Genomic DNA, 23,580 nt, shown 5'->3' with positions numbered 1-23,580 from the left:
GATATTAGCAGTAAGGTGGTAAAGCCCTGCTCCTACCTCTTGTACATGTTTAGTTGCTTCTGAGGTTACACTTTCAGGACCGTTTCTTACTAACTTTGCTGTCAATTCCATTTTCAGTCAAACCCTGGGATTGTCACTTGCCTTGAAAATCATCCTCACAAGCTGGAAACAGGACAGTGCTTAACCTTTCGGGAAGTTCATGGAATGGCTTGTTTAAATGGATCCATGCAACAAATAACGGGTAAGCCTTGTATCTATTGTTTTACTTGTGCAAAAGGAACTCTTTTTGTTGGTAGATATGTGCATTTTCCCTCGCTACAATGCCAGTATGCTTGCAGCAGGAAGAACGTAGATAAACTGTTGTAGATCAATACTGAATTAAAGGATCTCCTGTTTGTGGAGTTCTGCTTGGTGGTCCGTTAGATTAGAACGTGCTGAGATGGTGTGAAAGGATTTTTTTATAAAATGAGTATGAAGAGGTCAGAACCACTGGGTTTGGGACCATCTACAGTGTTTGGACACCTGATATTTTTAGCATTCAGTCATTGATAGTATCCTAGAAACATGGACTCATATCACATGTAAATCTCAGCCAGTCTCTCAAATTTAATTACACTGTAAACTTGTTAAAGTAAATTTTGAGGTAAAATTTAAATTCTGAAGGGGAAATTTACTGCACAATTGTGCCAAATTATTTCAAGTCTGTTCTGTGTTCTTTAGCATGGACCTCCAAATGATAGTACTTAATTTTTGTGGTGACATCTGGCTACGTTAATATCATATGTAGGTTTTGTAGTGCAAAATTTCTTGTGTAACATCTTGTGTAACATCCTAACTGAGTTGGAGGTAGGAACTGTAAAGCTATAGCACAAAGTCCAATAATGCTAGTGATGAAATGTCTGGGTTATTTTGAGCTCTTCTGAACTGAACACTTCTGTTCTTTCCTCCTAACTTCCCTGGTTCTCCCCAAGTCCCTCTTCCTGCCTTTGTTTTCCAGTTCGCTAAAGTACCCTGACGCTTAGGGCTACAATTTTAGCATGGAGGTCATGGAAATCGTGCATTTGAATTAAGTCCTTGAAATCTTGGAAATGAATGTAAAACTACATTTGATTATGTCCCCAAGCTGAGTGGCATTGCTACCTCATGCATGGGGTCACAGCACCACTCAGGTTTGGCCCATCTGCCCCTATGGAGATGGAGGTGTGGACAGGCCAAACCCGAGTGGCTCTGTAACCCCATGTGCCTGGTCTCAAGGCCCCTAGCAGCGAGCCAGGCCCAGCCCTGCAGTGAATGCAGGATGGGTAGGTTTGCTGTTCAAACACCCCCCCCACCCCACCCCCGCTTTACCTTTCAGCACACCCACTATGCTCTTGTGTGTGTTTGATGTAGCAAAAACTACATTATTTGCTGACTTTTCTGTGGTGTACTGATGTTTCCTCCCACACCTCCGTCATGACATTTAATAAAAATTTCTGTGCCAAAATCGTAGCCTTACTGATGCTTATTCCCTAACAATATTCTTCCATGACTAAATGGTGTTTTGACTAATTACTTTTTGAGAAAGGCCTTGTTTTTGCCCTTATGTGCTCCAGCTGCTTTGCAAAAGTTCCTGCCTCTATTTTCATGTTGTTCTGCTACAGTGCTGAGCTTTGTTGATAGTGCAAAATTAAGTGAGTATTGATTGGGCTAAATTTTGTTGCTCTAATTGTCCAGTCCCAGGGGAAACTAATACTTTATATTTCCTGTTCCTTTATGGCTAAACTGATGATAAAAGTTCCTTACATTTTAAAAGGGTGTGTGTGTGTGTCTATATAACAAATTACGTTAAACTAATGCTTTAGGCCCATACCTGGGAAAAGACATGAAATGTTGAAAAATGCGTAAACTACACTGACCATCATGGTTTTCTCATAAGGTTGAACTATAGCAATTGCAACCTGAAAGGAAGCAATGAGAGAGTAAAAGTATTAGCAGAAATAATGTACATTCCTGAGAAATGGAATAACGGTATGTACCTAAGCTGCTTATTATGTGACATTGTCACCAAAATAACAGTTAACTTTTTATCTTTTCAGTGGTGTCACCTTATTCTTTCAGCATTGGCGATACTTCAGATATGGAGCCTTACTTACATGGAGGAATAGCTGTCCAAGTAAAGACACCCAAAATATTTTGCTTTGTAAGTGTTCTCTTGGTGCAGCAAGTTTTTCTTCTAAATGGAAGCGTGTTTTTAAAAAAGTGAAATGAGAATTGAGTTCTTGGACATAAAGGTATATGTAGAACAGGGGTGGGCAAACTTTTTGGCCCAAGGGCCACATCAGGGTGCGAAACTGTATGGAGGGCTGGGTAGGGAAGACTGTGCCTCCCCAAACAGCCTGGCCCCTGCCCCCATCCGCCCCCTTCTACTTCCTGCCCCCTAACTGCCCCCCTCAGAACTCCCCACCCGTCCAACACCTCCTGCTCCTTGTCCCCTAACCGCCCCCTCCTGGGATCCCTGCCCCTATCCAACCCCCCCCCCCCGCCCCCCCCTGAACCTCTGCCCTATCCAATCGCCCCCTGGCCTCTGACTGCCCCCCAGGACCCCCTGCCCCATATCCAACCCCCCAACCCCCTACCATGCCGCTCAGAGCAGCATGTCTGGAGCTGCGCCGCCCAGCTGGAGCCAGACACGCTGCTGCGTTGCCTTGCATGAGCGCGCAGCCCCGCCACCCAGAGCGTTGGTGGCGTGGTGTGCTGAGACTGCGGGGAGGGGCCGGGGGCTCAGGGGCCAGGCAGGACTGTCCCGCGGGCCATAGTTTGCCCACCTCTGATGTAGAAGGTATAAATAGGATGAATGGACAGGTAACTTTTTGGCTAAAGTGGTACTCCCATATGCTCAGAAAAATAGTAATTTCATTATCCAACTGCAGAGAAGCCTGAAAACTTCAACTTAAATTTGTTATTCATCAGTCCAGTAAATCTGAATGTTCGATAATCCTCCTTCTAATGCTAGCAGAAGGGAATGCTGTAAGAATACATCTTGGCTGGGATGTTGGAGAATATGTAGTGCTTTCAGCGGCATACTGAGAGAACAAGACTATTGGATCACTTTTCACATATGTGAATATGTATAGCATTTTCACTGTTAACTCTGCATGTGGTCGCTTGTGTTGTGGCAAGCCCAAATTACTATCCCTCGTCTCTAGAGGTGAAAGGCTAGTGCCCTCTCCCCACTACACTGCCTTGCCACTCCCCCCTCATCGCCCCCCAGACATACACACACTTTTCCTTTAAATTGTTTGGTTAGTCTGGGTTGTACACCAGATTTTTTGCATATAATCTTAACTGCTCAGCTGTTCTCTGCTTTTATTGTTTCTGCTCTTATCATTAAGTGTGAAGTGGTAGCTAGATGGTGCAGTGGAACAGTGCACTGGCTTATCACCTCTGGAGACCTGAGTTCAAATTTTGGACTTTCCATTACTTTAAAGTGTTTGTTCCCAGAGGATTCCAAGAGCTTCTAATAGACAACCAGAAATAGCATTTCATGTGGTGGGAAGTCTATCCTGTAAGCCACCACTCAATGATATGCAAGTGCATTTATCTAGTCTCTCCTTGTGCACTCACAAAACCACCACAGAACTGGTCACTGGTGTAGAATCACCAGTAACTGACAGACAGAAGTATTGCTGGAATAGGTACTGCCAATTGGATATCTAACGTGGCTGAAATGAGCAAAAGTAGACATTCATTAACTTCTGTAGCATTAGTGAAATGAAGAGTAATAGAGATGAGAACACTGAAAAGAAGGTATGTGCAGATTTCAGTTCTTCATGTGTGGGGTTAGAGATCAGTTACCATTGTTTGCTTTCTATTTTGTTGTCCAATTTCCCCACAATAGAACAGGATATGTATGTAAATAGGTGTAATACATTCTGTTCAGGAGATCTTGTTTTCTTCTAGGAACGGCTGGAGAAACAGTTAAAAAACCCAACTTACCTTCTTGCAGATTTTAGCAAACCTGAGGTAATTAGCATGTGGATTTTTTTTTAAACACTAAATTTTCCATAATTTTGCAATAGGAAGTTGCAGATCTATTTAATCTTGTATTGGTTGAATGTGAGTGTACTGGAAAGTATGGAGTAGGAACACGAAGGGGGTCTCAGTGTGAACATGGTCATGTAAAATGTATGTTTTGTCTTTTTGTTGTAAAAGCTCTGGACCCAGAAGCCGTGTTGGGGGCTTTGTGGGAAAATGTAAGCCAAATTCAGTAACCTGTTAAGAATTCTCATTTTTCATATATATGGCTAGGGCTACTAACCAATGATTTCTGCTGCTTGAAATCTGAGAGCTCCCTGGTGAAAATCTTTAATTTCTACCTAACCAAGATATTGAATGTTAAAAACTGCCTCACTAGTACTTGAATCTGGTGCTGTTGTCTTCCTACCACTGATTTAGTAACCTACTATGGACCTCAGACTCACATAACTTTAATCCCATTGAAATGTTGAATCAAAGTGTTTGCACAGGTGATTCCATCCCACACTTCTTTTTTTCCCTCTTTTCTTCTGGGGCTTTCCTTTCCTGACAACTAGTGTTTGGCGGTTATATTGCAGAATGTAACTATCATTTGCTTTATTAGGTCTTGGAGAGCCTTGCATTCCGACTCTTCTTGTTACAGCTGTATTGTTAACTTTGACCTGTGCTCCAGCAAGAAGATAACTAACAACACTTCCAGAACACTGTGGAAAAATGTTTGCCATCTTGGAAAAGGACCAAAATGGGGGGAAAGGAGACTTTTTAATCTTAACTATAAAAATTATTTGGCAGTGTCCTCTGAGGGTTTGTGTACACGGTGCGCACCAGAGAGGTGTAAATTCTAGAGTGCTTTAAAGTGTCGTGCTCTAACGGTTTTGGGTGAACCCTGCTGATGTGCTCTGAAAGGTTCCTAGTGCACGTTAACGTAGTAGTTTTTCAAATGGGACTACATCATCGTGCACGAGGTACATTTTAGAGCGTATCAGCAGGATCTACCCAGGGCAGTTAGCGTGCAACACTTCAGAGGATTGTACAGTTTGCATCCATCTGGTGTGCATTGCCGCACTGTGTAGATGAACCCTGAGTTAGCCATGGATTAGTTCTGTGTAAATCAGACATCTCCTCTTCCTTAACAGGCACCTTTGCAAATTCACACTGCCATGCTTGCATTGAACCAGTTCCAGGAAAACTTTGGTCGCATGCCGAACGTTGGGTAATGTCATTTTAATACCGTGTTTATCTTCTGTTGCTTAATTAGTTTCATTTCCAATATCACACTATTGCAGGGGAGTGTGATGGCTTGTGTTATTGGTAAGGTACCTGGAGTTTTTCATCTCTAGATCATGAGTTCAAAATAAGGCCAGCTTAGTAATGATAGAAAGTAACAATCTATGGATATGCCACTGAACAGCCATTAATGAGTTTGATATTAGTCCATGACACACTCAAAAACCATCCTGCTATCTGGCACCCCATTGTCAGTCTCAACAGGAGAGGCCAGATATCTGACTACCTTTTCTTCAGTGGCCATGCCTGTATGTCACGGTGGTTTCACATTGATGGAGCAGTGTGGAGAAGCTTGCACTGCTACTGCACTATGTGATCCTGTAGCTCTTGCATGGGTAAAGAGAGAATGTTAGTCTTCACCTTTCACCACCAATAAATTCATGTAATTAAGTCTCTGTACACAAACAAACATAAGTAGCCTTTAGGATAGGGGTGGGCAAACTGTGGGCTGGATACGACCCATCAAACCTTTTAATCCACCCCTCGAGCTCCCGCCGGGGAGCAGGGTCAGGAGCTTGCCCCGCTCTGTGAGTGCTGTGGCTCCACATGGCTCCTGGAAGCAGCGGCATGTCCCTCCTCCAGCTCCTATGCGTAAGGGCAGCCAGGGGGCTCCACACGCTGCCCCTGCCCCAGTCGCTGGCTCTGCTGCTCCCATTGGCCAGGAACTGTGGCCCATGGGAGTCATGGGGGCGGTGCTTGCAGACAGAACGGCATGCAGAGCTGCCTGGCCGGCGCCGCAGCTCTGCATAGGAGCCAGAGGGGGGACATGCCGCTGCTTCCGGGAGCTGCAGGGATGGATGGGGTAGCTCGCAGAGCCGCCTGGCCGCGCCTCTGCATAGGAGCTGGAGTGGGGACATGCCGCTGCTTCCGGGAGCTGCTTGAGATAAGTGCCCGCTGTAGCCCACACCCCTGACCACCTCCCATGCTCCAACTGCTTGCCCGAGCCCTGATCCCCCCTCCTGCCCTTCGAACCCCTCGGTACCAGACCGGAGCACCCTCCTGTACCCCAAACTCCTCTTCCACAGTGTCCGCAGCCAGAGTCCCCTTCCACACTCTCAACCCCTCATTTCTGGCCCCACCCTGGAACCCGCACCCAGAGCTTGTATCCCCTCCCACACCCCAACCCTCTGCCCTAGCCCAGAGCCCCCTCCCACACCCTGAACTCCTTATTTCTGTCCTCACCCCCTCCCACACCGCAAGCACCAATTTCATGAGCATGCATGGCCCCCATACAATTTCCATTCCCAGATGTGGCTCTCAGGCCAAAAACTGCCCACCCCTGCTTTAGGAGTTTGACTTCAGGTATTGTTCTAAGCTTATGTTGTCAGTTAAAATGCCAACATTAAAACCTTTTGTGTAGAAATATCCAGTAAAGACACCTATTTTTGAACTAAATATTACACTTTTAAGCAGATTTTAAGATGTATTTTCAACACTTTTACGGTCAAAAGCTAGACACATTTCTTGAGTTTGGTTCTTGGCTTTTTGCGTAGGGAATTGTTCTTCGATGTCCGTATTCATGGAGAAAATCCTTTACTATTAAGCGTTCATTGCTGTTTTTGTCCTGGGATTTAGATGCCTTCAGGATGCTGAGGAGATGTTGAAAATAGCAGTATCCATAAGTGAAACACTGGAAAGCAAAGTGAGTAGCTCTTAGCTAAGCTAATATCTTAGCCCAAGGTCCAGTAGACCATCTATCCATTACAGCTGCAACTTGGAGCAGAAAATAAAAGGAAAGCAAAGGAGCAGAGAGACAAGCCCCTTTTCAAATTCTGTGTACTTTCTACTTTTCAGTCCCACGGAAAAGTTACCTCACTGTTCTATCCAGACACTTACACAAGACTTCTCAAAACCACTTTTAGCCCCAAGCAGTGCAGATTCCTTAGCCTTTGAACATATCAGCTAAAACAAAACTTCTAACATGTCATGTCCTTTCTTGATGTTGTCATGATTAAGAGTGGCAGGCTTTCTTCCAGGATTGTAGGGCATAGTTCCTTAATCTGTAGGGCTTTAGCCACTTCAGTGTTGTCTCTTCCCCATAGGAAAACCACATCTGTTGGCTGCATTGTCAGAAGAGTTGGATGATGTTAAAAGCCAGAGGTTGAATGGGTATGGAGACTTGAAATACTGTCACTTCTAGAAGTGCTGGTACCTTTGGGTTAGGGTTGACTGTGCCGTTCCTGTTTTGTGGATAAAAAGTACATGTCCTTGCCTCATGGATAGCACTATCTCACAAGCACAGAATATTTTTAATTTTTGGGAGAAATTTTTAAAATTGTTTTTTTATTGTGGATTATCTTTCAGCCTCAGGTGAATGAAGACATAGTGAAATGGCTCTCTAGGTCTGCTCAGGGATTTCTAGCTCCCCTTGCTGCAGCAGTAGGTGGTGTTGCTAGCCAAGAAGTCTTGAAAGCAGTAACGGGAAAATTTTCTCCTTTGCAGCAGTGGGTAAGTTTTTTCTCCTTTTTTGATGTTTAGCTTTATTAATACATGGCAGTGGGTATGGAGGTTGTTTCCACATGCTGAAATTGAAGGCAAGCATAGACACTTATTGTTGTCATTGTCTGTGTGAAGGTATAAAATATAATCTATGCTAACTTGAACTACTATAGATAAGAACGGTGCTGCCAAGGATGCTGGGCCTGGCCTCTAGAATGCAATTAGATTAAAAACAGTCTGAGACTCATTGGGAACTACTTTCAAAAGGACTGGATAAGCGATGTAACTGTCATAGATTAAAAGAGATATCTGAATGCTATGAATGTACCAGCTTTTTCTCTGGCATAAACATTTATTTTCAAGTTCATTATATACTTTTAGTAGCTAGGAAAAATAACTCCCAAGTTAATGATGCTATTTAATTATATAATGACAGTCGAGATTTAGCCCGTCTTTCATATTTAATTTTCCTAATTTTCATGGCTACATATTGTACCCAGGAAGTGTGCATTCCTAATTGTCTCCTTCTAAATCAAATACATTTACACAGTAATCTGAAATATTTTCGCATGATCAAATTATTTTTTTCCCCTTAGCTGTACATTGATGCATTGGACATCTCTATATCTCTAGACAAGACCAGTTGTGAAGAATTCCTCCCAAGGTAAAGCTGAAATTTTCTAAACGTAATAATGTTTTAGGTACTGAATCACTTGTGGGCATGCAATCCAATTTTTAAGATTTTAACCTAGTAATGCTTCAGTACATACTTTGACTGCATTTTTTTTTAATCTGTTAGAGGAAATGTTCCCTGTTAGGGGGCTTATTCCTTCACCCACTTACTTCCCTGGTCCTTCTCGCATGAACAGAGAGCAACAATACCCGAAGTCCAAAGGTGCAAACAATTCGATGTTTATTGGGGTGAACTTCCAGCAAGCATGATTCCAGTTTCCTTCCTTAGTATCCTCCTTCCCAGCTCTGACACCACAAAGCCTTACACCTGTGTCCCTGTTCCCATTCCTGCCCTTAGCCAAACATGATTCCAACTTCCTTACTCCCATTCCCTGTTCCCATTTCCCCCTTTAGCAAAACATGATTCCAATTTTCTTACCCCCATTCCCTGTTCCCATCTCCCCCTTTAGCAAAACATGATTCCAATTTTCTTACCCCCATTCCCTGTTCCCATCTCCCCCTTTAGCAAAACATGATTCCAATTTTCTTACCCCCATTCCCTGTTCCCATCTCCCCCTTTAGCAAAACATGATTCCAATTTTCTTACCCCCATTCCCTGTTCCCATCTCACACACCCACATGCCCACCCCCACCCACACCCCGTCACTTTCTCATTGACTACAGATTATATAGTAAAACTTGAGTTCTGCTTAGCTATACCTTAACCAATCATTTTCCTGAAATTTAACTAACCAATCCTAACATATTGTAACATGATTATGTAACCAATTATATCCCACCACCTCAATTAGTTTACACCCAGCAAAATTAATTATACAGCAGACAGGAACAATCACAGAACCAGACAGAGATTATACAGACAAACAACAGCAAAGTGGGAACTATAATGACAAAACAATACAGAAGTGAGGATTTCACATCCCAGCTATTGATAAGTGAGTTCTTGCCAGACAGGATGCTATCAAACTAAGTTTCCTTTTACATTTTCTAGGCACTTCCCTTTCTCTGGAGGTGATAGGAATACAATCCTGTCCTGATAGCGCCTAACAGCCCAATAGCACCTTATTTCAATGTGACTAGTTTGGAATGTGAGGATGTGACCGTTCGCTTCCCAGCTTATGGCTGCCTCTGCTGCTTAGCCAAAGGCCTTAGCCTAAGAACAGGGCCTCAGACTGTCACAGTAAGAGAAGGCCCTTACACCAGCAGACAGTGATTTTGATTCTTTCTTTTATACCTCTATCACTAGCCAAGTGATAAGAATACACCTAAATTCTTAGCGTATAGGCCTTTACAGACAGGCCTGAATATCTATATTCTAACATTCCCTAGGTGGGTATATCTTATTTTTAGAATCATAGAACTGGAAGGGACCTCGAGAGGTCATGTGGTCCAGTCCCCTGCACTCAAGGCCAGGACTAAGTAATGAGTCCTGAGACAGTATGAGTTGAGGGGAAGTTTTCACCTTCTTATCTTAGCTAATATTGAAGCACAATATATGCCATTTATCATACGTAGGTTAGTATCTCTCTTGCCAATTTATTGTTTTCCCTCTTTATCTGAATGTGTCTGCATAGGGGAGATAAATATGATGCCTTGAGGATTTGCATTGGAGAGTCCCTGTGCCAAAAGCTGCATAAGTTGAATGTTTTCTTGGTAAGTTTGGATTATGATATGAAGTCATGTGTTATGTGAACTGTCATATATTATGGTGCAAGTAATTATAATTGTCCTCAAATTAGCCAGATCTACAGTGGTTACATGAATAACTGGACAGATAACCATTCAAAGTAAAAGTAGATTCTCAGTAATACACACTAATGTCTAAAAAAACAGGAGTACTTGTGGCACCTTAGAGACTAACAAAGGTGCCATAAGTACTCCTGTTGTTTTTGCGGATACAGACTAACACGGCTGCTACTCTGAAACTAATGTCTAAGAGACCCATTGTAAATTACTGAATTTGTAAATGATGCCTTGAACCTGCAAGGAGCTGTGTACAATGAGACATTGCTCATGTGGATTTCCTTGAAGATCAGGGTCTTAGTGAGTAAAGGAATAAAAATAAAGTATGAAAAGAATGCAGTGCAAAATTATAGTTTTTAGAATGACAGTTCAGTTCTTGCTGTGGTGCTTCATAATGTCCTAAATGTAAAGGAACTGTGTCTGTATATAGAAAACAAGTCTTATTTAAACAAGATGTATTAAATCTTTGGAGAAAATCTTGTAGTAAGAAGTGAAGAGTGATTTAGAGAAAATCTATTTGTAGTTGTCCAGAAAGGTCATCTAAACAGCCTAACCGGGTAAACTTTAATGGTAGTATTTATAAGATGTCCACTGCTTTGGTTTCTGGGCCTGCTTTTCATAAAACAGCTCTGAATATAATCTTTCCTGCTTTGCAGTCCATCAAAGCAGCCAACCTCATTTTCCTCAGAGAATCCATGGAAGTAGTTAGAAGCTAGTATAAAAAATGTCAGGGAAGTTAGTGAAAAGCCTGATCAAACAATCTCTTGGATCTTGCTCAGAGAGTGTCTTGGTTAGGGTTTAGTTGTATATTCGGCAGTGAGTTGATGGTGGCTTGTCACAAAGAACATTCTCCCCCTAGCTGCTGATGATTTCACACTTCATTTACATGGTTGGAGCATTCCTTCTGAGTGAAAGGGTTGTGGCAGGTCTTACGGTGTCTCCGATAACTAGGGCCTAGATCTTTCAGGACTTTTATAGCTAAACATCTGAATTTTGAATATCACCTCAAAGTTTACTGTAATTTATATACTTTTTCAGTTAATCTTATGTTATGATGAAGTCCCCTCCTGTTTTTTTGAAGTGGTAGAAATAAATGATGGCTGTGACTACTTTAAATGTATTTTCTTTAGGTTGGGTGTGGAGCAATAGGCTGTGAAATGTTAAAAAATTTTGCACTTCTTGGAGTTGGTAGTGGCCGAGACAAAGGCATGGTAAGTTTTATGCACACACTGGCTTGTCATTACGTATCTAAACAATAACACAAGACAGGGTTTATTGTAAATGTGGCATGATTTGGATGTACTGGAGACTATGAGGTGAAAGCGATGATGGTGTACAGAGAGGTGTGCTTGTCTCATATTTTCCCCTCTTTTAAAGAGGATTGTTTATTATGAAAACCAGTTTAAATACCCCCTTACACGTACATTTTTTAAATAAAAATTGTATCCCACTGTAGTCTTATTAAGGAGTTAGTCTTGTTTTGGATTAAGTTCTTGGGTAGGAGGAAGAGAGCTATGTGTAAATTGGGATGTTCATGTGTAATTTGGAATTAGAACTCATGAGCAGCATGCTTGGGAAATTGTTTTAAAATCTAAGATGTTAAAATAGATTCTTGTAACAGTCTTAATGCTCATGTTACCATCTGTCAGGCTTATTTTGACACTGGAAGCTAGATTTTACAAAAAGAGCAGTGCTGAACAGCACACTTGGTTTATAATTTCAGCTGTTCTTTTTTTCCTTCTTGTTGTAGGTCACAATTACAGATCCAGACTTGATAGAGAAATCCAACTTGAACAGGCAGTTTCTTTTTCGACCCCATCATATACAGGTAGACTTTCTTTTTGCATCATAGTGTCTCCTGGCCAGAGTATGTGCTGCTGCTTTTACCCACTGTGAGACCTTAGCTTAAGCATATAAATATTTGTGTACAAAGAAAGGAGTCTTTGAGAAGACTGGGGTGGGGAATGGACTTTAACAATACTAACTCTAATATTTAGACTTATTCATACATCTAAATTTAGTATTTATATTAACACTGGTTTAATAGACTCCAAGGGCCTGATTCTCCACTCATATACACCAGTGTCATTCCATTGACTTCAGTGAAGTTATTCCTCCTCTTCATAGCTGTGAGTGAAGAATCAGAACCAAGACCTTTTGCAGGCCACTGAGAGTGATGCGAATTACGAATTTACAAGCAGTAAACATCTTACATCAGGTTGCTGTGACTTGACAATTGAAATATGAGAATTACGTAACTGAAAAGTATGGTGAAGCAGTATACAAATAATCCAATGGCAGAAATATTAAAACAGAATTTATGATAAAATTTTAGTCTGCTTTAAACACTTCAGCCATGACTTTCTGAAATATTGGTATGGAGACCCTGGAGTTATGATACTAGATGTTTTAATTTGCAGTTCATAATAGTCAAATCAACTTGCTTGCCTGTGTGCACTGTTGTGTATATTTACACTGTCCTAACTATTATGTTTTTCATTAAGTAATTAAATACTTTGAAAAATGCATGTGATTAATTATTGGGCAACAAAAAGCAATAGTTCATTCTTTGAAAGCTACTAAAAGGAGAAAGATGGTCGACTTTGCATTGTAACCTGCAGTAGTCTCAAGCTTTGGCAGACCAATGGGAGAAGCCAATTCCATAGCCTTCAGTTGTTCAAATGTAGCTATTGCTAGCAAAGACGGAAGTGGCAGCAAATCGGGGGAGAGACGGTGTCTTGCATGGCTAGAACCCAACCTATATAGGGCTTTACAGACCAATGTCAGCATTCAATTGCACTTATTTCCAGGTGCAAGTCTTTGGAAAATTGGAATAATATATTCCCCCAGTTAATGCTGTCAATTAGGTGGATAAGGGCATTTTACTGTGACCTTTGAGGTCAGCCTCATGTAGATGACATTTCAATAATTTTGTAGCCTCATGTAGATGACATTTCAAATAGTTTTGAAATCACAATGTTATGGGTTATTGTTTGAGGTCTATTTTGGGTAAGCACTGGTCACATTTTCCTGCCTATATACAATTGTAGTACACTTTTAGCCACAGAAGCTACCTAGGAGCAATAGGATATTCAAAAGCACCACAAGCAGAAAGTCTGCTGGAGTAATAGGGGCAGATACCATCTCTACCCTATCCTATAGATCAGGGGTGGGAAAACTTTTTGACCCGAGGGCCACATCTGGGTATGGAAATTGTATGGCGGGCCATGAATGCTCACGAAATTGGGGGTTGGGGTATGGGAGGGGGTGAGGGCTCTGGCTGGGGATGAGGGGTTGGGGGTGCAGGGTGCTCTGGGCTGGGACCGTGAGATTTGGAGAGTGGGAGGGGGATCAGGGCAGAGGGTTGGGGCGCGGGAGGGGGTCAGTGGTTCAGACTTACCTCAAGCAGCTCCCGGTAGCAGCGGCATGTCCCCCCTCCAGCTCCTATGTGGAGGCGTGGCCAGGCAGTTCTGCGTACTGCCCCATCCACAGGCACTGCCCCTGCAGCTCCCATTGGTTGCAGTTCCCAGCTAATGGGAGCTGTGGGGGCAGTGCTTGGGGCAGGGGCAGCGTGCAGAGTCCCCTGGCTGCCCCTACGTGTAGGAGCTGGAGGAGGGACATGCCTCTGCTTCCAGGAGCCGTGTGGAGTGGGACACGCCTCCGACCCCGCTCCCTGGCTGGAGCTCAAGGGCTGGATTAAAACGTCTGGAGGGCTGGATGTGGCCCCCGGGCCATAGTTTGCCCTCCCCTGCTATAGATGCTTTCTCTCCAACTTCCCCGAACTACCAGTATTGCATCTTGTCTGGATTGGGTTTGTCCAGGCACTGAGAGCAGATCTTTCACAACTGTTTCGGATGAATAGGATGATTAAAGTTGAAGTGCTCATTTCTTGAGTAACCATAACTTGGTTTCCTGTCTAAACTTTTTATTTCCTCATTTTTAGCAGTGGGGTTTCAGATTTTTACATTTTATACGCTGAATGGTTGTTTAATCTGCAATCCTGGAGGAACTTGCGTGACCTAAATCTGTCCACCTTGTTTGACTCTTGGTTTTAGAATGAATATTGCAATAAAATAAACATATTTTTCATTTGTTTAGAAACCTAAAAGCTATACCGCAGCAGCAGCAACCCTGAACATCAATCCTCAGTTAAAGATCGATCCATATCTTAATAAAGTGTGTCCAGCCACTGAGAACATTTACAATGATGAATTCTACACCAAGCAAGACATCATTGTTACAGCTCTAGACAATGTGGAGGCAAGGCGATATATAGACAGGTAAGTGTGGTGAGATGGGAGTCATATCTGCTCTTCTGTTCTCTTCCCCCCCCCCCCCCCGGTTTTTTTTCCCTCCAAATCTAGTGTGTGTGGGGGGTGGGGGGTTAAAATGTGGCCTCAGTCTTGTCTTTCAGACCTTGAGAGAAATGTAGGCCACAAACTGGATTGCCTTTTTTTTTTTTTTAAATGCAGCAAAATCCATCTCAGCTGATGTAAACAGCAGTGGCAGCATGTAATAGGGATGGTCTCAGAATGTTTTTTCTGGCATAAAATAGCAGTCAAGAACTATAAGGGAAGAGGTGGTGGGCAATACCTCAGAGGTGTTGAGAATTAATTATGTATTTCTGACGTGCTTTGAGATACTCGGATAGAAGATGCTGTGAGCACGAAGTATTAAGCATATGTTGTAGAATATCAGATCTCTGGAAGTGTTAGAAAGTATACCCTTTGGGGCAGGAACTATCTTTATGATCTGTTTGTACAGTGCCTAGCACAATGGGGTATTGGTCTATGCCTGGGGCTCCCAGGTCCTACAATAACACAAATAATAAGTAGTAAGAGACTAATCCTTTACGCAGAGCAGTGTGCTGCTGTTTGAGGGTATTATCTGTTTTACCGTCACAGTGTTCTAAAGCAAGGCATCTAAAAACTGAAATACTTCCCTGTTTGTCTGTCTGTAATTCTGTATGTCCTACACAGACAGTTCTGCATGCACATATTAAATCTAAGCAATGACCAAGCCAGTTGAGACAGTTTCAGCCATTACATTCTTTAATATCAGATAAACATAAGCATCGTTTTTAGTTTGATTGGAATTCATTTTAAGTTATTTTCCAGTTTATTTAAAACCTGCCTGGAATCTGCATTTCAAAGCTCCTTGGGGACAGAGTGACACTGTAACTTGAAAGAAGTCCACGCTGGGGATTTGCTGTAGTTACAGCCATCTTTGGCCATCCATTAGTGTAGCTGCATTAATGGAAACACTTATTGTAGACAAGCAAGGCCTCAATAAACTGACTTGTTCTAGTGTGGCTTCCCTTTTCTAATCAGGAATAAGCTACTCCAGTGCAGATCAGTTCATAATGGCATTGCCTTTATGATGGCATAAGTGATTGAGATCCCCAGTGAGACAAGGCCCAAGACAAGTTCAGGAGCCAATTTGTCAGTCTTTTTTAAGTCTTTCCTATATCCTTAAAATCCATTTGGGCTTCCTGGTTACCTGTGACATCACTGGATAACGCATGACCTTGGAGTTCCTGAAAATGGAGGGAAGGGAGGTCCATTTCTAGTTGCACACTGAATGCTCATTCTAGCCTGGATAATGGAAACACTGAGCACAGATATTAGAAACTGATGTAAATTTTCAATATTCTTTGCAGTTTATCTTTAAAAATGCGATTTGATTCTGGTCTGAGAAGCGACTCTTCTTAAATGTTGCAGCATGAGGTTCCCCCTTTGTTGTGGCGCAGTGACTTCCATATTCAACTTTCTATGTATTATTACCGAGATTATGTAACTCACTGTTCAGCAAAGTATTTAGTGTTGGGATAATAAATACAACATAAAAACTTAAAATACAAAGGGTTTGAGGGTTGCAACTTTAAAAGGGAGTGTAATTGGGAGAGAATAGATAATAAAGGACCAAGAGTGGACCTTCTGAAAACACCTTTATGGGGAAAAAACATGGAGGTACTTTTGAAGCGTGTAGAGAGATATGAGGTAGGACATGAGTTCTATCATGAACGGTCCACCATAGGAAATATGAGACCTGCCAACTCCAGGAAACTGTGAAGAAAAACCCAACCAGTAGATGGTTTGCCAACACAGAATCCCAGCCAGCGAATGCTCAAAGGAGAGGTCTTGAATGCAGGTCCCCGAATGCAGTCAGGGAAAACACTGTCAAGGGCTAAAACATCAGGTTTGACAGCAAACCCTGTTTTTGACTTTGTATGAAACAATCCTTCACTTACGAAACATTCAGAAGCAAAGAAGAGTATCCATGAAGATTCTTTTTAAGGGCATTTGCCTTGATTTCAGATACTCCAGGGTCCTGCTGTCCTCTCCGAATGATTTTTTCCCCTGATCTCTTTTATGTTGTATTTCCATTTTAGTCGTTGTGTAGCAAACCTGCGTCCTCTCTTAGACTCTGGAACAATGGGAACTAAAGGACACACAGAAACTACTGTGCCTCATCTGACAGAGTCCTATAACAGCCACGTAAGTGCTCTCTTCGTAACAGTAACTTACCATGTGTGGTTGATCCCACAAGCTCCTTTTTTCTTATACTTTTTCTACTTCTTGTGTATTTTAAATACAAGTGACCCGCTTGAGTCACTGAAGATGCACCTCCTGTTGTTGGAAAGTCAGACTAAAAATGTGGCAAAAATTATTTTTCTAAAGACGTTCACAGAGGAGAACCAAAACTGATACGTTTTAAGGGTTTTGTTTCTTCTATTTAACCAGCAGTTACAGTGGGATCAGGAATTAAAAATAATTCTGAAATAACTTTAAAATGTTGGCACCTGCTCTTATTTGAAAGTGGGGAAGTGATGCCCTTACATAAATGCAGTTCACCCCATTGTCAAATAGCATTTCATGGTTCAGTTTTGCTTTTGGAGCTCCTATCCTCTTGCCTTTTAGGTTTTGTTCTTAAGTTGTAGTGAAAACCGCTCAACTTACAATATCCCTCTTGCCTGTAAAGAGACGCCTAATGCCACTGTGGCAATTTAGCTTTGTTCTGGCAATCTAATTGTAATGCTTTTATAAACAACCCCCAACACCCTTTATGTTTATGTTTAATGTCCGTTGAAGTTCAACCTACAAATAATACAGACATTTACAGTGCACCTGTAGTAATAGTGAGGAGGGCTTTAAACTAGGTTCACCGGGGGAAGGAGACCAAAGCCCTCAGGTAAGTGGAGAAATGGGATACCGGGAGGAAGCAGGAGTGCGCAAGAGGGCAGGGATCCAGCCTCATACTGAGAAAGAGGGACGATCAGCGAGTTATCTCAACTGCCTATACACAAATGCAAGAAGCCTGGGAAACAAGCAGGGAGAACTGGAAGTCCCGGCACAGTCAAGGAATTATGATGTGATTGGAATAACAGAGACTTGGTGGGATAACTCACATGACTGGAGTACTGTCATGGATGGATATAAACTGTTCAGGAAGGACAGGCAGGGCAGAAAAGGTGGGGGAGTTGCACTGTATGTAAGGGAGCAGTATGACTGCTCAGAGCTGCGGTATGAAACTGCAGAAAAACCTGAGTGTCTCTGGATTAAGTTTAGAAGTGTGAGCAACAAGGGTGATGTCGTGGTGGGAGTCTGCTATAGACTACCGGACCAGGGGGATGAAGTGGATGAGGTTTTCTTCTGGCAACTCACGGAAGTTACTAGATCGAAGGCCCTGGTTCTCATGGGGGACTTCAATCACCCTGATATCTGCTGGGAGAGCAATACAGCGGTGCACGGACAATCTAGGAAGTTTTTGGAAAGTGTAGGGGACAATTTCCTGGTGCAAGTGCTGAAGGAACCAACTAGGGGCGGAGCTCTTCTTGACCTGCTGCTCACAAACCGGGAAGAATTAGTAGGGGAAGCTAAAGTGGATGGGAACCTGGGAGGCAGTGACCATGAGATGTTTGAGTTCAGGATCCTGACACACGGGAGAAAGGAGAGCAGCAGAATATGGACCCTGGACTTCAGAAAAGCAGACTTTGACTCCCTCAGGGAACTGATGGGCAGGATCCCCTGGGAGAATAACATGAGGGGGAAAGGAGTCCAGGAGAGCTGGCTGTATTTTAAAGAATCTTTATTGAGGTTACAGGGACAAACCATCCCGATGTGTAGAAAGAACAGTAAATATGGCAGGTGACCAGCTTGGCTTAACAGTGAAATCGTTACTGATCTTGAACACAAAAAAGAAGCTCACAAGAAGTGGAAGATTGGACAAATGACCAGGGAAGAGTATAAAAATATTACTCGGTCATGCAGGAGTGAAATCAGGAAGGCCAAATCACACCTGGAGTTGCAGCTAGCAAGAAATGTTAAGAGTAACAAGAAGGGTTTCTTCAGGTATGTTAGCAACAAGAAGAAAGTCAAGGAAAGTGTGGGCCCCTTACTGAATGAGGGAGGCAACCTAGTGACAGAGGATGTGGAAAAAGCTAATGTACTCAATGCTTTTTTTGCCTCTGTCTTCACGAACAAGGTCAGCTCCCAGATTACTGTACTGGGCAACACAGCACGGGGAGGACGAGACCAGCCCTCTGTGGAGAAAGAAGTGGTTTGGGACTATTTAGAAAAGCTGGACAAGAACAAGTCCATGGGGCCAGATGCGCTGCATCCGAGAGTGCTAAAGGAGTTGGTGGATGTGATTGCAGAGCCATTGGCCATTATCTTTGAAAACTCATGGCAATCCGGAGGTAGTCCTGGATGACTGGAAAAGGCTAATGTAGTGCCCATCTTTAAAAAAGGAAAGAAGGAGGATCCTGGGAACTACAGGCCAGTCAGCCTCACCTCAGTTCCTGGAAAAATCATGGAGCAGGTCCTCGAGGAATCAATTCTGAAGCACTTAGAGGAGAGGAAAGTGATCAGGAACAATCCGCATGGATTCACCAAGGGCAAGTCATACCTGACTAATCTAATTGCCTTCTATGACGAGATAACTGGCTCTGAGGATGAGGGGAAAGCGGTGGACGTGTTGTTCCTTGACTTCAGCAAAGCTTTTGACACGGTCTCCCACAGTATTCTTGCCAGCAAGTTAAAGTAGTATGGGCTGGATGGATGGACTATAAGGTGGATAGAAAGCTGGCTAGATTGTCAGGCTCAAGGGGTAGTGATCAATGGCTCCATGTCTAGTTGGCAGCTGGTATCAAGTGGAGTGCCCCAAGGGTCGGTCCTGGGGCTGGTTTTGTTCAATATCTTCATAAATGATCTGGAGGATGGCGTGGATTGCACTCTCAGCAAGTTTGTAGATGACACTAAACTGGGAGGAGAGGTAGATACGCTGGAGGGTAGGGATAGGACACAGATGGTCCTAGACAAATTAGAGGATTGGGCCAAAAGAAATCTGATGAGGTTCAACAAGGACAAGTGCAGAGTCCTGCACTTAGGACGGAAGAATCCAATGTACTGCTACAGACTAGGGACCGAATGGCTTGGCAGCAGTTCTGCAGAAAAGAACCTAGGGGTTACAGTGGACGAGAAGCTGGATATGAGTCAACAGTGTGCCGTTGTTGCCAAGAAAGCCAATGGCATTTTGGGATGTATACGTAGGGGCATTGCCAGCAGATCGAGGGACGTGATCGTTCCCCTCTATTCGACATTGGTGAGGCCTCATCTGGAGTACTGTGTCCAGTTTTGGGCCCCACACTACAAGAAGGATGTGGAAAAATTGGAAAGAGTCCAGCGGAGGGCAACAAAAATGATTAGGGAATTGGAACACATGACTTATGAGGAGAGGCTGAGTGAACTGGGATTGTTTAGTCTGCAGAAAAGAAGAATGATGGGGGATTTGATAGCTGTTTTTCACTATCTGAAAAGGGGTTCCAAAGAGGATGGATCTAGACTGTTCTCAGTGGTAGCTGATGACAGAACAAGGAGTAATGGTCTCAAGTTGCAGTGGGGGAGGTTTAGGTTGGGTATTGGGAAAAACTTTTTCACTAGGAGGGTGGTGAAGCACTGGAATGCGTTACCTAGGGAGGTGGTGGAATCTCCTTCCTTAGATATTTTTAAGGTCATGGCTGGGATGACTTAATTGGGGATTGGTCCTGCTTTGATCAGGGGGTTGGACTAGATGACCTCCTGAGGTCCCTTCCAACCCTGATATTCTATGATAATATACGTTAACATGTCTGTCAGTATACACTGCTCTTTTTTTTTTAATTTAGCGAGATCCACCAGAAGAAGAAATACCTTTTTGCACTTTAAAATCTTTCCCAGCTGCCATTGAGCACACAATACAGTGGGCAAGAGATAAGGTAAGTGTAGTGCCTGGCAACGTACACACATTCATTCTGTATTTAGAAGTGTGTGTGTGGGGAAATCAACTTAGAGAATAGTGAACAACACCATGTTTCTGCTTTTGTTTTTTAGTTTGAAAGTGCATTTGCTCACAAGCCTTCATTGTTTAACAAATTTTGGCAAACCTACCCATCCGCAGAAGAGGTCTTGCAGGTAGGAATAAATGTTGTGATTAAAATAAGGGGCTTGAAGCAATGGCCCTTACTTAAGATAAAGATTCAAGTTCAGTTCTGTTTTCATTGCTAATACAGAATCTGTGATGTAATGATAATTATTAAGGGTGCAGGTTTGTAACGGAAGTCACAGATTCCATGACTTCTGTGACTTCTGCAGCAGCCAGTGTGCCTGGCTCTGTGGCAGCTCAAGGAGCCCCTGTGCCAGGTGCACCGGCCGCTGCTGGGGCAGTCTCGGGCCACTGCACCTCTTCGCCCCTCCCGCCCCCCGCAGCAGCAGCAGAGTTTGGGTGTGGGGCAGGGGGTTGGGGCATAGGGTGGGGTGAGGTGGGTTGTGGGCAGCACTTACCTGGGAAGCTCCCCAGAAGCAACGACATCCCCCTTGCTCAGTTCCTAGGCGGAGGTGTGGCCAGGCAGCTCTGTGTACTTCCTCCGCCCAGAGCGCTGGCTTTGCAGCTCCCATTGGCGAGGAACCGCAGCCAATGGGAGCTGTGGGGGCGGTGCCTACAGGTGGAGGCAGCACGCAGAGCTGCCCGGCCATGCCTCTGCCTAGCAGCTGAGCAAGGGGGATGTCGCTGCTTCTGGGGAGCCCCCCAGGTAAGCACCACCCACAGCCCGCCTCACTCTGTCCCGTGCCTCTGCCCCGTCCCACATCCAAACTCTGCTGCTGTGGTGGCGCGGAGCCAGGTAGGGAGCCTACTGGCCCTGCCAACCCAACACCTCCCCGGCTCTCCCCAGCACCAGCGGGGGTCCTGGGCCACGCACCACTACCTCCCCCTGACCCCAAGCAGCTGTGCTGCCCTCTCCCAGCACCCCCTCTCCCACCCCAAGTTTTATTCACTGGTATTTTTAGTAAAAGTTAATGGACAGGTCACGGGCCTTGAATTTTTATTTACTTCTCGTGACCTGTCCGTGACTTTTACTAAAAATACCCGTGACTAAAACATAGCCTTAATAATCATGGGTCACCTTGGGTGCAAAATAAGGTTAGTTATAAATATCCACAATAGCCTTACCATCAGGAATACCCCTACCACTTCCTGAATTGCCACTGTGTCTCAGTTAGTAGCCCAAAGTTGAGTCAGTTGTGTGTAGAAAGCTGCTCTAGCTGATATGTACCTTTACACATGGGTGGGAGCAATGAGTTGTTATACTGCCCTCTGATAGTGGGCATCTTCCTGAGAACTGGTGTAACAACTAATCTGAAGAAACTAGAAAGAAACTAATTTGCTTCCAAGTTAATCATTTCATTTTTCTGCATGGTAAATTAACATGCAACTTCCAGTAAGAGGATTTGAACTTTCATTCTCTATACTGAGCATTGATTACCCCACGTTCACCAGGATTGAGGCCGATTGAAACAAAATGGGATAAACCTCTTAAAAGCAGGTAACTTCAGAACTGCTATGTTAGGCAATAGTGTTTGGAGAAATTGCAAAGCTGAAGTTGCAAAAAGGGTGGCATGAAGTGAAATAGTGAAGCCTAGAATAAAGAATATTTCATAAATGAGACTTCCACCTTCCCTTTTCTTTGTAAGGTAACAAAGTTTAATTTATTAAATGGTTGTAACAGAGCTTGTCCAGTCTAACACTGTTTTCCTATTCCCATTTTCTGTTCAGAGAATAAAGTCAGGAGAGAGTTTAGAAGGCTGTTTTCAAGCTATTAAATCACTCAGTAGAAGACCCCGAAATTGGTCGCAGTGTGTGGAACTTGCAAGAATAAAATTTGAGAAGTATTTTAAGCATAAGGTTTGTATGTAAAACCTGTTAATGTTGAGAAATGGCTTTTGATTAATTGAGGCTTATAAAATAATTTTTTATTTATCTCATGGATAAAATACGAACATTATTTGCAAAAAGTTTTTCAGATCTGTTTCCTGTCACTTTCCTCCAGAATGACCAGATAGTGAATCTTTGCTACAAATGCTACAATTAAAAAAACGCAAAACCCAGCTCATCTCTTCCGAAGATTTCACGTTGGGTATAGTCTTGCATAAATTATTAGAAATCCTCACATTATTTTAGTGTCTCTAGACTGAAACTTCGGGTGGAACTTACTTTATTTTTTGGCAGTGTATCCGCTGAATAAATACCATATTTCTCCAGTCCCACAAGGTTGCCCCTCTATTAAAATATTGCTAATGCTTTCAGTGAATTGACTTTGAAGAGTTCTGTGTAAGCTCAAAAGCTTGTCTCTTTCACCAACAGAAGTGGGTCCAATAGAAGATACTACCTCACCTACCTTGTCTCTCTTTTGTTCCAGTAGACTCTTTTAATATTGCACTAAGATTGGTGTCATCTTACTTCTTGTATTGGTGTACTTATTCAGTCTTCTCAAATATATAGCAGACAGGATGATTAAAACATGCCGACAGTGTTGACGTAGTTTTGAAGGTGTGATATGTAATGGGCTTAAATTATGTGTACACAAATGGGTGACTGTGTTGAAGAAAAAGTACTAATTGCATGCACAGTTCCTTGGTTGCTAGTGTGTACTTCACATGTTAAACCATATTTTTGGATGAAGACTGGAGAGTGCCATATTCAGTTGGCACCTGTAACTTCTGATATGCACGAATGCTTTCATTACTTCAACCCTGTGGTTCTGAACAACTGGAAAGGAGCTCCTTACATGAACATAAATTTCTTATATTTTCATAACTGATAGCTCAGTGGTTTGAACATTGGCCTGCTAAACCCAGGGTTGTGAGTTCAATCCCTGAGGGGGCCATTTAGGGATTTGTGGCATAAATTGGGGATTGGTCCTGCTTTGAGCAGGGGGTTGGACTAGATGACCTCCTGAGGTCCCTTCCAATCCTGATATTCTATGATTCTAAGTCTATTCCTATAACTGATTAGAAAACTTTCCCTCTATCAGAGGGAAATATGACAAAGCTGGATCAAGACTTTAGAGCACCACAATGACATCTCTTT

General features: G+C 43.1%; 1 protein-coding gene across 3 annotated transcripts in view; it reads left to right on the top strand.

The window, feature by feature from the left end:
- UBA6 (ubiquitin like modifier activating enzyme 6) overlaps positions 1 to 23,580 on the top strand; it is a 55,126-nt gene that overhangs the window by 16,964 nt on the left and 14,582 nt on the right. For 2 of the 3 annotated variants that reach the window (XM_073340252.2, XM_073340251.2), the window contains 15 exons: positions 118 to 241; positions 2,076 to 2,179; positions 3,940 to 4,002; positions 5,151 to 5,227; positions 6,877 to 6,943; positions 7,606 to 7,749; positions 8,337 to 8,404; positions 10,008 to 10,086; positions 11,307 to 11,387; positions 11,927 to 12,004; positions 14,275 to 14,456; positions 16,568 to 16,673; positions 20,342 to 20,431; positions 20,547 to 20,627; positions 22,267 to 22,395. In XM_073340252.2, coding sequence (XP_073196353.1) covers positions 118 to 241; positions 2,076 to 2,179; positions 3,940 to 4,002; positions 5,151 to 5,227; positions 6,877 to 6,943; positions 7,606 to 7,749; positions 8,337 to 8,404; positions 10,008 to 10,086; positions 11,307 to 11,387; positions 11,927 to 12,004; positions 14,275 to 14,456; positions 16,568 to 16,673; positions 20,342 to 20,431; positions 20,547 to 20,627; positions 22,267 to 22,395 — 1,473 coding nt within the window. The remainder of the gene's footprint in view (positions 1 to 117; positions 242 to 2,075; positions 2,180 to 3,939; positions 4,003 to 5,150; positions 5,228 to 6,876; positions 6,944 to 7,605; positions 7,750 to 8,336; positions 8,405 to 10,007; positions 10,087 to 11,306; positions 11,388 to 11,926; positions 12,005 to 14,274; positions 14,457 to 16,567; positions 16,674 to 20,341; positions 20,432 to 20,546; positions 20,628 to 22,266; positions 22,396 to 23,580) is intronic. The other variant, XM_073340253.2, reaches the window with a different exon arrangement.

This window comes from Lepidochelys kempii, chromosome 4, assembly GCF_965140285.1.
Source record: "Lepidochelys kempii isolate rLepKem1 chromosome 4, rLepKem1.hap1, whole genome shotgun sequence".
Taxonomy (NCBI): Eukaryota; Metazoa; Chordata; order Testudines; family Cheloniidae; genus Lepidochelys; species Lepidochelys kempii.
This window is presented reverse-complemented; position numbering and strand designations above follow the sequence as displayed.